General features: G+C 44.6%; 2 protein-coding genes and 1 non-coding gene across 5 annotated transcripts; 2 read left to right on the top strand and 1 right to left on the bottom strand.

Annotated features, from left to right (window-relative positions):
* Positions 1–2,146: 2,146 nt before the first annotated feature.
* On the bottom strand, positions 2,147–4,583 carry ISCA2 (iron-sulfur cluster assembly 2). Of its 3 annotated transcripts, none has more exons than XM_014479868.2 (4): positions 4,490–4,583; positions 3,875–3,980; positions 3,641–3,756; positions 2,147–3,200 (listed from the first exon to the last, which is right to left on the bottom strand). In XM_014479868.2, the coding sequence occupies exons 1-4, from the start codon at positions 4,552–4,554 to the stop codon at positions 3,026–3,028; spliced, it is 462 nt and encodes a 153-aa protein (XP_014335354.1). In that variant the 5' UTR covers positions 4,555–4,583; the 3' UTR covers positions 2,147–3,025. The 3 variants fall into 3 exon arrangements, with proteins under 3 accessions (XP_014335354.1, XP_005901040.1, XP_070233620.1); XM_005900978.3 differs by having other exon boundaries at positions 3,875–3,977; positions 4,490–4,565; XM_070377519.1 differs by having other exon boundaries at positions 3,063–3,200; positions 3,627–3,756.
* A 359-nt stretch (positions 4,584–4,942) lies between these two features.
* On the top strand, positions 4,943–13,577 carry NPC2 (NPC intracellular cholesterol transporter 2). The gene is made up of 4 exons (XM_005900977.3): positions 4,943–5,100; positions 8,660–8,767; positions 10,309–10,481; positions 12,721–13,577. Exons 1-4 carry the CDS (start codon positions 5,019–5,021, stop codon positions 12,805–12,807), a joined length of 450 nt encoding a protein of 149 aa, XP_005901039.1. The 5' UTR covers positions 4,943–5,018; the 3' UTR covers positions 12,808–13,577.
* On the top strand, positions 11,858–12,043 carry LOC138989640 (U2 spliceosomal RNA). Its single transcript, XR_011465895.1, has one exon. It is a non-coding gene; the product is annotated as a U2 spliceosomal RNA (small nuclear RNA).
* Positions 13,578–15,426: the final 1,849 nt, after the last annotated feature.

Consider the following 15,426-nt stretch of genomic DNA (forward strand, 5'->3'; position numbering starts at 1 on the left):
TTATGCTTTACAACGAAAGACCAAAAGAATGGGGTGCAATTCTCAGAAGAAAAAGAAGAGTATCTTCTTGGACACCTACTTCAGTAGTCCTTCCTAGTCTCTTATCCCGGAATCCCCTGTAACTGGTCAACATTTCCACACACAGAGACTAAGGGCAGGTGGGACACCTTACAGTTAACAGCCAACAACATGAAGACTCACAACATAAAACAAGGAAGGGTCTCATGCCTTCAGTTCCTGCACAATTGTTTGGCTACAACGGTGGGGCATGCTACCCCAGGCATCACTAGCTCATGAAGGTAAATAAAACCAATTCTGCAATAAATGGGGTCTTGATAACCTCCCCTCAAAGTAATGGGGAGGCAAAAAATCTTCCAACTGATCCCGGAAAAGTGTAACATTTACCTAAATGAACTGCACAGTGAACAAAACTTGTGAAAATGTCTGCTGGCTTTTACAGCCTGCCAGGAAGAGGGCATCTGGTCAGAAAGGCCTGCAGAAGATCCTAAACCTATTTCACCATCACTGTTTATTTCAAGCCAATTGCCCACTGTCCCCTTGATGCCATTATCTCCTCATGCCCTGTGTTCTTAAAATTTCTACATCGCCCTCCTCCAGTGGAGACCTCTTGTCACCACCTCAGGCTTCCCTATGAAGCTTTCCCAATGTGATGAAGTAAGCTGATTTCTCCCAAACCCACTTTTTCTAAACACAAAATTCAATTCTTCTATTCATAGGAGGTATTTATACAGTCTTTGGAAGAGATCCTGTTCTTGCCTAACTGACCACTGGAACTTAATGGTTTATGGAGTAACTAAAGCTTAGCTATGTTTGTGCTAACCCACAAAAATATCAGAGAAGAGGTTTAACACTTAAAATGTAACAAAATCTCTTCTCAAGGAGGATGAAAGGACTTAGTCTATGCTGAAAACCTTATTAGGCCCAGGTATTGGCAGCCACTTTCAATGGCTTAGTAAACACAGATGCTTCCACACACTGCTTTCTGACTTTTTCCATGGCAATTTGCTAAGAAAAAAACCTGCTCAGGTTTCTGAGTGACCTTTTGTGTCTGTATACACTGCAGACACACGATAGGTTTGTTCTAAGTCCTAGGTTTTCCCACATTGAAAATGTAAGTAAGTTTCTGTCTCAGATTCTGTATTTCTATTTTTCTTATGGATAATTCTTTTATTGAATGACCTTAATTAAGTCTAGAAAAGTTTCAATCCATTCCAGAATGCAAAATTTGCTGATACGAACTTTTAGGCTCTCAAAGAAAAGATGACTTTAACCAGTAGCCCTTACAGAGTCAGCTTGGTTGTGGTTTCCCCAACGTTAGCAGTTGTTAATCATTTGTCATGGTGGTGCTTTTTACCTTTTCCTTTAGTTGTCTGTTGCCACAATGGCACCCCACTCCAGTACTTTTGCCTGGAAAATCCCATGGACGGAGGAGCCTGGTAGGCTGCAGTCCATGGGGTCGCTAGGATTGGACACGACTGAGCAACTTCACTTTGACTTTTCACTTTCATGCATTGGAGAAGGAAATGGCAGCCCACTCCAGTGTTCTTCCCTGGAGAATCCCAGGGACAGGGAAGCCTGGTGGGCTGCCATCTATGGGGTCGCACAGAGTCGGACACGACTGAAGTGACTTAGCAGCAGCAGCATGCAGTTCTGGCTGCCCCAACACAGTCACATACATACTATGGTTGTTTCTAGCTCCTTAGCCTATTTAAGTACTATACCCAAACAAGTACTTTAAAATTCATTGGAATTTGTGGCTAAAAAGCTCTTCTTTCAGAGACTCTGAAGGAAGGTTACCAAATTTAACAAATAAAAATACAGGATACCCAATTAAATCTGAATTTCAGATAAACAACAAATAATTTTTACTATTTGCAGAGACACACTTATACTAAAAATTATTTTCTGTTTGTCTAAAATTCAAATTTAAATGGGCCCCCTGCATTTTATAGTCCAAATGGAAAAAAAAAAAATCCAAGTGTCTATTATCTATATCAACAAAGGGACAACTTCCAGCTATACAATGAGACCAGAAACATTTCACACCATAAGATAAATAAAGCAACATATTCTAAAAAGATTCAGTCACTAAATCAGCAAAGAATCACGAAATGTCTTGTGTGAATATAGAGTATGGAGCTTATTTTCAAACTTATGATTCAAGTATCAGTGAGGTTTAGGTCCAAGTTTTTCTGGGTGATGGGTTATTGGTTTTGTGAATCTAACACATTCCTAAGTACGAGAAGAAAATGTATCTGCTGTAACAAATGGGAAGTGAAGAATGGGGTGCACAGAAAATAATGGTAAGTAAACTAGCACATTAAGGAAGGGTGAGATGAAAAAGATAACATTTCAGACAACAAGGTCCACTGCATAGCACAGGGGAACTGTGTTCAATATCCTGTGATAAGCCATAATGGAAGAGAAAATAAAAAGCAAAGTATACACGTATATGACTGAGTCTCTTTGCTGTACAGCAGAGATTGGCACAATACTGCAAATCAACTATACCTCAATAAAAGTAATAAATAAATAAATAGCAAAACAAAAAGATAACATTTCATTTGGCTTTCTCATCCTCTCTGGTCTAGTAACACAGTGTTCAAGCTATGCAATCTGTGATTCTGATCCGTAACACAAATAAATAAGGACTTTCTTTAAAACGAAGCTTTTATACATAGCTATACACATTTGTACAAGTAGCTCTGAAGGCCGGAGAAGTAACTCCTAGAACCTTGGAGGCGCTACAGATGATACTGGTTTCAACCAGTTACTAAATCTTAGGTAACAGCATCCACAGGCTTGGCCTTACAACTGTGTAGGAGAAATTAAATCAAGAGTAAAAGTTTCACATTCTGAAAATAGTGGTGAAACAACATCCTCGATTAAAGGAAAATAAAATTGAGAGAGGGTCATGATGGGAAGGAAACTTCTAGAATTGTTCTAATCCCAGGTGCCTCAAATCAGTCAGATGATAGCAATCTCCGGGTCACTTGTCATCACATCAAAGTTTGACAGAGAAGGATGATCCACAGGAGCAACCTTGCTGCGCTTGAGGATTGTTCAACACTTGAAATGAGCTTCGGATCAGTTCTTGGCTGAAGTCCACATGGGCCCCTTTGACGAAGGCTAAGCTATCAGAGTCAACCACCACTCTTGCCCCACCCTTTTCAAACACCCTGAAAAGAAGGGAGGAAGGCATTAATGAACATCATAAACACCAGAAACGTAACACCCTCTGAGCCCAGAGATGCCCATCCTGTTTTCTAAAATACGGAGGAAGCTTCCCTTATGACCTCTAACAGGTGCTGATTTTCTCTGAGGCAAAAAGATTTAATGGAAAGAATACTGGGAATGTATAGAAATTTAGGCCTGGAAACTTTCTAGTCCATCCTGACTCTCTACCAATGACCCTATGGACTTAGGCCAATTTCCCTCCTATGACATAAGTTATTTTGAATCAAGGCAACAAATCTTCATTGTATCCCCACTGTGTGAGAAGGGTGATGCGATGTTATCCTTAGCAGAAGTTTAAAATGTGGAATAAAAGTGCATCTTAAATTGGAGACACTTTTATCCCTTCTGCACATTCTCGGAGGACCCACCCCTTTCTCCTTGCCTGTCGTCGGGGTTGATAACTGTATCCAGTGAAAATTTGTACTGGAATCCGGAGCATCCACCTCCCTCCACCTCCAGCCTGAGGAATTCAGACCCTTCGGTGATTTCCAGAAGCCTCTGAAATGCAGGAAGGAGGGTCAAGAATGCCAGGCAAGGAGAGAAAGAAGAGTGGGCCAAAAGGAAGTCATCCCCCTCCCCTCCCCCCACCACCCCTGCCCCGCGACCGGTTTCTCACCTGGACGCAGCTGTCGGTGAGGTGGATCTGCCCTTCGCCAGCTTCTGGGCTAGAGGACGACACTTCCCGAAGCGCCCGGGGTCCGCGGGAGGCCGCGAGGAGCCTGCTGCGCAAGGGAGGAGGGTGAGACTGGGAGCAGAAGAGAACCTAGAACCCTCTACCTGGACAGCCCCACGCCAAACCTGAAGTCCCCCAACCCGGACAGCCCCACGCCAAACCTGAAGTCCCCCCGCCTGGACAGCCTCACGCCAAACCTGAAGTCCCCCACCCGGACAGCCTCACACCAAACCTGAAGTGCCCCCGCCTGGACAGCCTCACGCCAAACCTGAAGTCCCCCAACCCGGACAGCCCCACGCCAAACCTGAAGTCCCCCCGCCTGGACAGCCCCACTCCAAACCTGAAGTCCCCCCGCCTGGACAGCCTCACGCCAAACCTGAAGTCCCCCACCCGGACAGCCTCACACCAAACCTGAAGTGCCCCCGCCTGGACAGCCTCAAGCCAAACCTGAAGTCCCTCCACCTGACAGCCTCACGCCAAACCTTCACCTCCCCCGCGAGCCTTAGTTTCTCCTGAGTCCTGAAGGGGCAAACCAGGTGCTTTTCTAGGCTTGGTTACCTGCTCCTTTGCCAGGGAGTCACCACTCTCAGGGCCACAGCTGTTAGCCCTCGGACGGCCGCCATTTTCTTCTGTAAGCTCCGCCCCCTCACATTTCCCCAATCGCCTTCCACTCCTGGGCCTCGGGAGGCGGGATCCACGGAAACCCCGCCCCTGAGCACATCTATTGGGAGATGAGGAAGGAGAAGGGATTTGATTGGGTAGAAATGCTCCCATTGCGGAAGTGGGGACGCACTCACAAAGCCCAGGCCGAGCACTGGCGAGAGGAGGCGTGCCGGATGAAGATGGATCCCGCTTGCCCTGCGGCTGAGCGGAGCGGATGGGCGGAGTTTGCGAGAGTCCCGGACCCCTTGTCTGGCTCCGTGGACCCGGGGTGGAGGGGGGGGGCGCGGGGACAGGCCTCGGCCCCGCTGGCCAGTGACCAGTCGCCTGACTGGGCTCCTCCCCCGGCCCGGCCCATCCCTGAAGACTTTATCTTGTGACCGAGACTGCTGGCTCTCCCTTCCTTGAGCTTGGAGCCTCAGCAGCGATGCGTTTCTTGACTGTCGCGTTCCTGTTCCTGGCACTCAGTGCCTCCGCCCTGGCCGAGCCGGTGAAATTCAAGGACTGCGGTGAGCCCCGGGGCCAGTCCGAAGTTCCCGCGCACTCTGCGGGAGCCCCTGACAGAATCTGATGCTAAGACTGCTGGGCTGGGTTTGGCGGGTCCTGCGAGCAGCCAGGCTCAGCCTCGGACCCTTCGTGGAGTGGGCTGGAGTCGGTTGGGGTAGGGGACAAGGTGCTGGCCTGGATAAAACGCGACCTCTCACAACTTTATCTCATCAACCCATGTTTTGGTCCCAGCACATTCCTGGAGGTGGGCATTTTGCTGAAGTTTCCCAAAGTGTGTGGGGCAAACAGCCGAAGGTTCACTTGCCGCTTGGGGCGTCAGGGGTGCCGTGCAAAACTTCTCTTTATTTATGCCTTGTGTCTTGGGTGACCGCTCAGTCCCCACTCCTTTTGCTTTTCTTTTACATTTCCCTTCTGATGACACATCAAAAGTCAATTCTCCTTTCACGAGCTGTTCCTTTAGGGCTTCCTTTTGGGCGATGGCACTTTTAATTCTTTCCAGTTTTCTCCTCCTATTTATAAAACTCTTGTTTCTGGTCGCAACTTGTGATGCATAACCCTCTCTTGCAGCTGTGGTTGGAATCTTTGGTGAGAAATACAATGGGGTAGAAATTGTGAGTTCCTTCAGTCAAATCTATCCAAATTAAATGTTTGAGCAGAGCTTTTCTGAAGTGGAGAGGTGTAATGATAAATGAAAGAGAAATGAAACTGACTTTATAAAATTTGTGAGCTGGAAGGAAACTTGGAGATCCTGTAATCAATCATGGGCTTTCCAGATGGCACTAGTGGTAAAGAACTTGCCTGCCAATGCAGGAGATGCAAGAGAGGAGGTTTGATCCCTGAGTCGGGAAGATCCCCTGGAGGAGGAAATGGCAACCCATTCTAATATTCTTGCGTGGGAAATCCCATGGACAGAGGAGCCTCACGGGCTACAGTCCATGAGGCCGCAAAGAGTCAGACATGACTGAGCACACATGCACACACATAGTCAATCATTGAGTTTCAGAGATGTTAAGTAACTCACCCAATCACACAGCATAATGACAACCAGAGTAAATGTGCTTCTTCACACCCAGTGCCCAGGTAATATAGTAACTGCCCAATAAATATTTGTTGGAAAAGTAAATGAGGGAATAAATACTCTTTCCACTATATTTCCAAAATTCATGTTGAGGCAAGAGCAGAATTGGGGGCTAGGGCTAGGAGTGATCAAGAAATAAAAATTGTGGGCCTATTAATGCTTAACAAATGCTGCTCCCCTGAACTAGGAGACTGGCATTTGAAAGATGGTATTATCACCTCACATTACTGCCTTTACCTCCATTAAACTTAGTGGCCAACTTTGGATGAAAACACTATGTTATCTTTATCAACTCATTCAACTCTCGCAGTCTGAAACCATCACATAAAGTAACTTGCCCAAGCTCTTACAGCTCATAAGCAGTAGGAAACTAGTGAGTGTTTGTGAGTCAGTCTGGATTTCAACAGTAGCATTAACAAAAAAAAAAAAAAAAAAACTAAGGAAACTGAATCCTGAGATTGGTCTGCTCATGTGAAAAAACCAGGTGTACACCTATGGCAAGAACTTCTTAAGGGAAGGAGAGTTTCAGTGACAGACTTTCAATTTACTTTTGAATTGGGAAATACAATGGAAAAACTTCAGTGCCCACATCAAAAGGTTTTTTGAGTCCCACTTTGCCTCCTTTATCCTAAAGTGGTATTTCCTCAAGTCAGAAATGAGCAAACTAGTTTTGCAATTTTTGAGAGTTAGGACTGAGAAATTTGCTCTGTTGACACTGGAAAGCCGAGAACCTCTTGTCAAGAAAAAAAAAACAAACAAACTGAATGAAGTAGCTAAGTACTACCCTCCAGATCAGTAGAGGGTACTGAGAGTATTCAGTACCTCCTAGATCATGTGAGCCAGCCTTGATAGAAACTAGAAGTTGAAAGCTTCAGCATAAGCACTGGTTTTTTAATAAGTTGTTGACTAAGGTTCTGGATATTTTTTTTCCTGGTCCTAGAAGATAGGACAGAGTGGAAGAGAGTGCTTAGAGAAAAGAATCTTGTATTTATGTTTTGAGGACTTTGCCATGATGGAGAAGCAAGTTGGGATAGAGGACAGCAAAGTATGGTTTACAGAACTAGCTGGAGCAATGTTAGTCAAAACAAGGAAACTGTTCCACCCAAGATAATGCTCTCAACCTGCCATTTTCTTTGTCTTTCATACACTGTACTTTTGAGACAGTCTGTTCTATTGTCTAGATCCAGAATTTCTACCCACAAAGTAAATTTGAGGTGAGAGGCTCACCTTTTGTGTCAAAGGGGAACTTGCTAACCCACCCAGGAGCAGCTGCTCTAGATTGAATTCATGGACTAAATGCCAGTATGATGATGATGATGATATGTGTGTGTGTGTTCACGCTCAGTTGTGTCTGACTCTGTGACCCCATACACTGTAGCCCACCAGGCTCCTCTGTCCATGGAATTTTCCATGCAAGAAGACTGGAGTGGGTTGCTATTTCCTCCTTCAGGGGATCTTCCTGACCCAGGGATGAAACCCATGTCTCTTGTGTCTCCTGCTTTGGCAGGTGGATTCTTTAGAACTCGAGCCACCCGGGAATTGCCCCAGTATAATGATAGTAATGGTGAATACCTGTATAGCCTTACTATGTTCTAAGCACTTATTAAGAGTTATAATGTATTAGCTCACCTACCCTCTGAGGTAGGTACTGTTATTAGCCCCAGGGAGGCTAAGTATCTTGCCTTAAGTTTCCACAGTACTTAATGGAGCCAGTGAGCTCATGGCCAGGTGTCAGATCCGAGTCTAGCTCTCAGCAATGGCATGAGTGGCGGAGCTTAAACTCACCCAGCTGTTTACTTCTGTTCTCTCCCATTCAGCTGTCTGGTTTCAGGGGCCTGGATGGAGTAAGAAGATTCTTAAAGATTTGTGCTTAACTTTTCTTGGTCAGAGTATTTTTATCCTTATTTAGACTGGCGGGGGAAAAAAGTCACACTCCCTGCCTCCAACCACTTATTTGGAAGAACATGGGTCCCAGAGTAGAGTGTACACCTCTGCTCTGTGTATCTCAAATGTGTGCTTGAAACTATTCTCATCCGTAGCAGTATTCAAACCTCAGAGACCATGAGTTGGATAGCCACCAGGGCAGGATTGAAAGACCAGGGGTGGGTGGGGGTGGGAAGGACAGTTAAGAGAGCAGCCAGTCTCAAGATTACAACTGGAAACAGTAGCCTTAGATCCCAAGTGGAAACAGTAGCTATGTGCCTTGAGTCATCACTTAAGCCCTGTGTGCCACTCTCAGATCCTGTGTCAGGAAGGAGGGGTGGGGATGGTTTTCCCTGGTGGAGCCCTCCCAGCTTGTAGAGCAAGGGAGCTGGCTGTGTATACGCGATCATTTCCTAATTCCCCTCCACCTGTCAAATATGAGCAGTTTCTGCTGGTCCCAGTGGTCTCATTGGGAAGGCAGAGCACCTTCCCATTAGGTAGGAGACAGCCGAGGTGATTTGTTTTCCCTCCCATCCAAACAAATTGTTCTTCTTTTGCAGGTTCTTGGGTCGGAGTTATAAAGGAAGTGAATGTGAGCCCATGTCCCACCCAGCCTTGCAAACTGCACAGAGGACAGTCTTACAGTGTTAATGTCACGTTCACCAGTAGTAAGTAAAAGTGGTTTTTACCTTCAAATTCATCTTAAAGCGTGACATCAATCTAGGAATTGGAGTGAGCGTGGGAAGGTGAGGAGGAGGGAATTGCAGTCAGGAATTCCTTGACCTCCCTCTCAGTGGACACCATGCTTTTACACACCCTTCTCATACTGAGTCCCCCATGCCTGTTTCTTGGAGCCCGTAGTTGCCAGACTCCCTTTAAGCAAAGGGGATTTCCATGTGTTCACAGGTCAGAGAAGATAGCACAATAAGCTCCATATTACACAGCAGATTTCATGGGAAGGTCAACTCTTCAGCTACAGACTGCAGAGTGTTAGTACCAACCCCAACTCTGTAAACTTTAGAACTCTTCCAAAATGTTATTTCAAGCACTATATCTTCCAGTTATTAAGTCTATATTCTGCCTGAAAATATAGGAGCAATTAATACTTAGCCTCTGTAAGGTTTGGGGAACTTACTCTTGACCCAAGAAATTCAAGGTTTCTTCTTCAACTTGAAGAAATGTTATTGGAACTTGTTTATTTCTTCTTTATTTATCTTCTTCAGATTCCCAGGAATCTAGACGAATGTAAAATCTCTGTTTCTAAAAAGGGCAGCTGCTCTGAATCTTCCCCTCATTTTCTATCCTTTGGAACTAGACAAATAAAAAAATCTCAGAGTTCCTATCATCTCTTGTTCATAAGCCTAAAGACAGCTCTAAATCCTAGAGTTATTATCTCTCCTGGAGAAATACCCCATCCCCTCTATTGTTCCAAATCAAAAAATGTATCTTCTCAATAAAAGCAATTCCCAGCTGGGAGACAGAAAGAAACAGAGCCAATACTCTGGATCTCCAGAAGAATCTAATAGCTCATAACTCCAATTGCCCTAATTTTATTACGTTTATTCCTCCTGCGTTTTGTTTTGGAGGGTAAAGGTGAGCAAGAAATGTACCTTTCTCTTACGCAGTTTCTAAAGAGTTACTGCTTTTGCCTCTGTTACAGGCCATGGCATTTCTGTGGAGACTTCTAGTCTCTCTTTCTGTATTGTCTCTCCACTTTATTCTTAATTTTTATTGGAATCCTTAGGACAGAGTATTTGAGAATTCAGAGACCACACTCTTTAAGATGCACAATACACTTTGACAGAATCTGATGCATATAGTAAACAGAAAATTGGCTGCCAAAAATCAGTTAGCTTGTTCCATAAAGTTATTTATCCAGATAGCTCTGATTCTTCTAAGAAACTGAAAGGCAATGAAGAGCAAGGTGGGGTTAAGAGCAAAGAAAACAGCCCCCACTGATTATTTTTATTTATGTATAATTCAGTAATTTTTCAAGTTTCCGAGTGATTACTCTCTGCATAGCATTCACGGAAGTACTAAGTGTAACTGCAAAGAGAAATAGACCCTAGGAATTAAGAGGTACATTCTTCGGTTTGCCATCACAGCAATGCCATTGCTTGAGACTATGCCTGAATTCTTTATTTAGAGTTTGGAACTAGGCTATTTCCTTCGCTATCTGATTCTCTTTTTTTTTTTTTCTCCCTCTTAGATACTCAGTCTCAAAGTAGCAAGGCTGTGGTACATGGCATTGTGATGGGCATCCCAGTTCCCTTTCCCATTCCTGAGTCTGATGGTTGTAAGTCTGGAATCAGATGCCCCATCGAAAAAGATAAGACCTATAACTACGTGAACAAACTACCCGTGAAGAATGAATACCCCTCCGTAAGTAAAATTGTGGTTGAGAACACTGAAAGTCCTGTGACTGGTTTGGAAATTGGAGGAGAGGGGGCAGGAAGAAAAGATTAGAACAGGAATCCTTCATCTCTATGAGGAAGAAGGGAATGCCTAAGGGAAAGGAGTATGGGAATCGTGAGGTGCAGAGTTCTCACTGTGTCCCTTCGTTCTTTGTCTCTTGCCTAATGCTTGAAAAGTGAGAGTGTTAGTCGCTCAGTCATATCCAGCTCTTTCCGACCCCATGGACTGTAGCCTGCCAAGCTCTATCCATGGAATTCTCCAGGCAAGAATACTGGAGCGGGTTGCCAGTTCCTTCTCCAGGGGACCCTTCCCTCTCCAGAACTTGAACCCATGCGTCCTGTATAGGCAGGCAGATTCTTTACCACTAAGCCAACCAGGGAAGCCCTACAAAATTTTAGCTAGGTATCAGATAGTTCAAGATTTCAAGTAGTCGTCCCATTGTCACCAGAAAAACCTGGTCTCTCCATTAATCTCTTAACAAGAGAGCAGTCATCTGTGAGGTCCATAGCAGAGTGGTAGCTTTTTCCTCTCTGCTTTCTCTCCTCCACCCCACCCCCACCCTCACCTCTGACTGCTACACCTGCCTCTTCATCTGAGGAGTAGGTGAGCTAGAGCCTGCTAGAATGGGCCTGTGTTAACGATTATGAATCTTGGTAAGAATGGAGGAAGTAAAGGGACTACTCTTTTCAATGAAGAAAAAGAGCTGCATTTCTTAAAAGGAGATTGAGTCAACCAGGAGCAGTCTGGCCATTTTTTCCATAGAAATAGCCAGTAATTAAAGAACATTCTAAAAAGACTCAAACATAGGGAGTCTGTGCTTACCACGCACGTGTGCTTAGTCACTAAGTTGCGTCCAACTCTTTGCAACCCCATGGACTGTAGCCCGCCAGGCTCCTTTGTCCATTGGATTCTCCAGGCAAGATACTAGAGTAGGTTGCCATGCCCTCCTCCAGGGGATCTTCCCAACCCAGGGATTAAACATAGGTCTCCTGCACTGCAGGCAGATTCTTTACCATCTGAGCCACTAGGGAAGCCCCTAGGGAGTCTGTGTTTGAGAGATATCAGAGGCGCTAAAGGCCAGGGACAGATTTGCAGATTAATTTGCAGACCAGCTGTGTAATCATGGGTATATCTGAGCCTCAGTAACTTAAATCTAGTTAGGACCCGATACAGAGTAGGCACTTAATATATGGTACTTATTGTTCAGTGACATTTCATTTGTTTTTTGTTTGTTTTTGTTTTGTTGCTCTGCAGAGCTTAAGTGGCATTTCATTTGAAAACCAGCTCAAATTATGTTAATGTGTGCAGTCAGTGAAACAGTAGTTAATGTGTACTAGTCTTGAAAAACTTACCAAACAAGTTTCACAAGTATAGTATCTGTTCTTAGCAGTTTAATATCTGATACATTCTCTATCCAAGGACAATATATTAAATGAATTTTTGGAGCAGGAAGTTGGAATAGGAGCTTGCTCCGTCCACTCCACGAATCGACCTGGTATTGCAATACTTCCAGAAACAGTGCATCCCCCTCCCCCAGCCTTGGAGGAAATTAAAAAAAAAAAAAAGGAGACAGCTCCTAGTGTAACCAGTCAAGGCAGAGATCTCTATAGGGGTATAATGTCAAAAAATGGCTTAAGGACATTAATCAAAGCTATATTGCCACAAAGGTCATTGTCCCTGAAAGTGTTCATACAACCCTAAACTTCTTTGGACGTCCTTTGTGCTTTGACATTTCTTTTTTCAGCTAATAAGTGAGTTTCCTGAGACCTAGAAATCAAACTATTTACTCTCTGCTCTTCATAGTTAAAGTTGGGAGAAGCTGGATCATGTTGTCAAAATGCATGTGAAATTGTTTAACTTTAAAATTCTTTGTCATGGGTGCCTTCATTTATGTATCATTGATCTAAGAGGAAAAAGAATGCTTTAGAAATTTTACTTAAGAAGCTAACTAGACTAGGATGTGATACTACTAACACTAAATCCTACGTGGAACTTGGTTTACCCTTCTAAGCTTAAGGACACAGGCTGTGCCTGCATCCCACCCAAACAGCCTTCATGATAGCATGATTTAAGAAGAAAAGTGTGAGGAATAGACAGTTTGTTACAATTTCCGTCTAGGATTCATAGTTAAAATTCATAGGTAAACCCATTCTGGATTGAGGCGAGGTCCTAGCTTCATTTTTCTTGATTCTTTTTCTTTCTCCAGATAAAAGTGGTGGTGGAGTGGGAACTCACGGATGACAAAAACCAACGTTTCTTCTGCTGGCAGATCCCAATAGAGGTTGAAGCCTAGAGCTGTTCAGTGCCAATGTGTCCATCTGGGGGTGAGAGAGCATGGGCGGAGGGAGGGGAGGAGAAATCAAGTCTAAACTCAATCAGTGCCATGAGATGAAAGGAATTTTCAGACTGCCGTTTTGTGCCTCTCAACCTCCAAAAGCGTCTAAGACCCTGTTCCTGAGAGCTTGGAACTGTAACCCTTGTATTATCCTTTGTAAAAGGGTTGGATTATCCAACTTTTCTTTCCAAGAGAAAGTGAGACTGCAGGGATTGATTCAGTTGTCTTCAGATTTCGGAGGTTTTTTGTTGGTTTTGGCAGGTTTTGTTTTTGGTTTGGACTTTTTTTGTCTTGTTGTTTTGCTTTTGGAATAAGGAGGGTGTCACCGGACAGAACCTGAATGAAGCTGCTTGGGGGATACTGGATAACTTGCCCTAGGGCTGCCAGCCCTTGCAGCAGAGGATGGGTTCCAAACCACATCCGTCTACCTGGGATCACACCTGCAAGTCCCTCGTCTCCATGTGCCTCGCTGAGCTCAGTGCATCTGGCCAGTGAGCTTCCTTACCACTAGCTCCAACTGTTTCTCTGGCCGTGACTTGCTCTGCAGCGGTGTCACCGAAATTTCTCTGCGATTAGCTCATGTCTCCTTTTCTATCTTAGGTCGTTTTCATTAATTGCAGCATTTGATTAGCAGGTGTTTTGATTTTTTTTTTTTTAACAATACTAACTTGGGACCTCTTTATGCATGTCTCTTTGAATAAACAAACGCTTGGCAATCTTCTTCTGCATTTGGGTTGTGGACAACTTCTTTTACCCAGTGTGTTACCCCAGATCCATGGGAGGTGAACATCCAGTCCCATGATCCCCAAGTACAGTAAAGACATGACTTTCAGAAACTGCTGTTTCTCCCTTTCCACAGGACTCATCTCTCTGTCTGAAATAAAATGACCTTGTTTGCTTCATTTTGCACAGTCTTATACCACCAAGGGTGCTGGAAAGAAACAGTGAAGGCAAGCATCCCCTAGTGGAATAGCAGCATCGCAAGGTCAAGGGAACTGAATTTGGGGTGGGAGCGGGAAGTAAGAAGTTATAAGTTGGCATAAGCATAGTAATCTTCAGGAACCTTCTGCCCTGGAGAAAGTCCAGAAGCTTAAAGATGAAATGAGAAGTTGTAGCAAGTACTGGCTTAATTATTTACATCTTGGAGTGTCCTGCTCTTGAAGTACAAGTACAATCATGGGCATATTTTGCTGTTTTGAGTCAATGCACTATCTATCAGCTTTTAGCTGTCACAGGGACTACAACCCCATTCACAAAGGAGTCGGTAATGTGGCCCTTGGAAGGTCATCTCTTTTAGGCTGGAGTGCTTAGGCAGCAAATAAATCATTCAGTCTGGTTCTTTTCATCCTATTTTCACTAGATTTCTTCAGCTTGTGAGTTTCCCAGGAAAACCACCAGGGGACAGCCATACATTGGGAATAAAGTTATCAGCAGCCAAGATTTCCCAGTTAATTCCCAGAGCCATTCAATCATTGTACTCCAGCTAGGATGTTTTGTGTATTCTGTCACATTGTGCCTAAAGGGACAGCCCACTCTGTCTTCCTGTGCTGGACCCTGGGTTTATCAGACTTAAATGGATTCCGAAGGTGCTGTGCCTTCAGACTGCTGGTAGTTGGATCCTGACTTCATCAATCAGTAGGATTACCAGTGTGTGCTTAGTCACTCAGTTGTATCCAACTCTGACCCTATGGACTGTAGCCCGCCAGGCTCCTCTGTCCATGGAGATTCTCCAGGCAAGAATATTGGAGTGGGTTGCCATGCCCTCTTCTAAGGGATCTTCCCAATCCAGGGATTGAATCCAGGTCTCCTGTGTTGCAGGTGGATTCTTTGCCATCTGAGCCACCCAGGAGCCAAGGATTACCAGTAGGATCTTAAAATCCCTTAATCTTTGTGTACTTCAGTTTCCTTATGTGTTAACTAGAAATAATAACAGTAAAGCTGTGAGGATTAAATGAGATGTTACATATAAAACATTAGAATGACCCTGACACATAGTATACAATCGGGAAATATCAGCTGCTATTCTAAGAGACATAGACACTGTCCCTCATCTAGACAGAGCCGGAAAATCAAAAGGTTCAATCTGCTGTGTGATGACACGTCCCCTCAAAGACGAGGCAATCCTCTGTACAGGAGAAGAGCTCAGTTCTCCTGTGTGTCTGCTCTCTCTCCTTCCCCGAAGACTCTCATATCATTGGGCTCCTTTGAGGCTAACTGCTCCCTGCCCTGCATTTTATACTTCTGCCCTCACGCTGAAAGAAGACAGAAAAAAGCAGTTCTACTAGTGTATATCCTTCGGTCAGAGCAGAAGGGTCACGCAACAGCTTAGAACTGTTTACCGGCCATTGTGAGGATACATGGAGCCTGCAGCAGAGAGCTGGGTAGGGCTCCTGTGGGGGGATTAGTTTGAAAGGTCATCTTCCATACAGAGGGCTCATAGGCGCCCCCCTCAAAAAGGTCATGCTGTTTCCAATGATGCTCACTTTTCTAGTCCACTGAGCAAGCCATGGAGGCTTACACAGCTCCTCTTCTGCATGAATTCCAGGGTAGAGAAACCCCAGACCTCAGTGAATAAAA

The sequence above is a fragment of the Bos mutus genome, chromosome 10 (assembly GCF_027580195.1).
Source record: "Bos mutus isolate GX-2022 chromosome 10, NWIPB_WYAK_1.1, whole genome shotgun sequence".
Lineage (NCBI taxonomy): Eukaryota > Metazoa > Chordata > Mammalia > Artiodactyla > Bovidae > Bos > Bos mutus.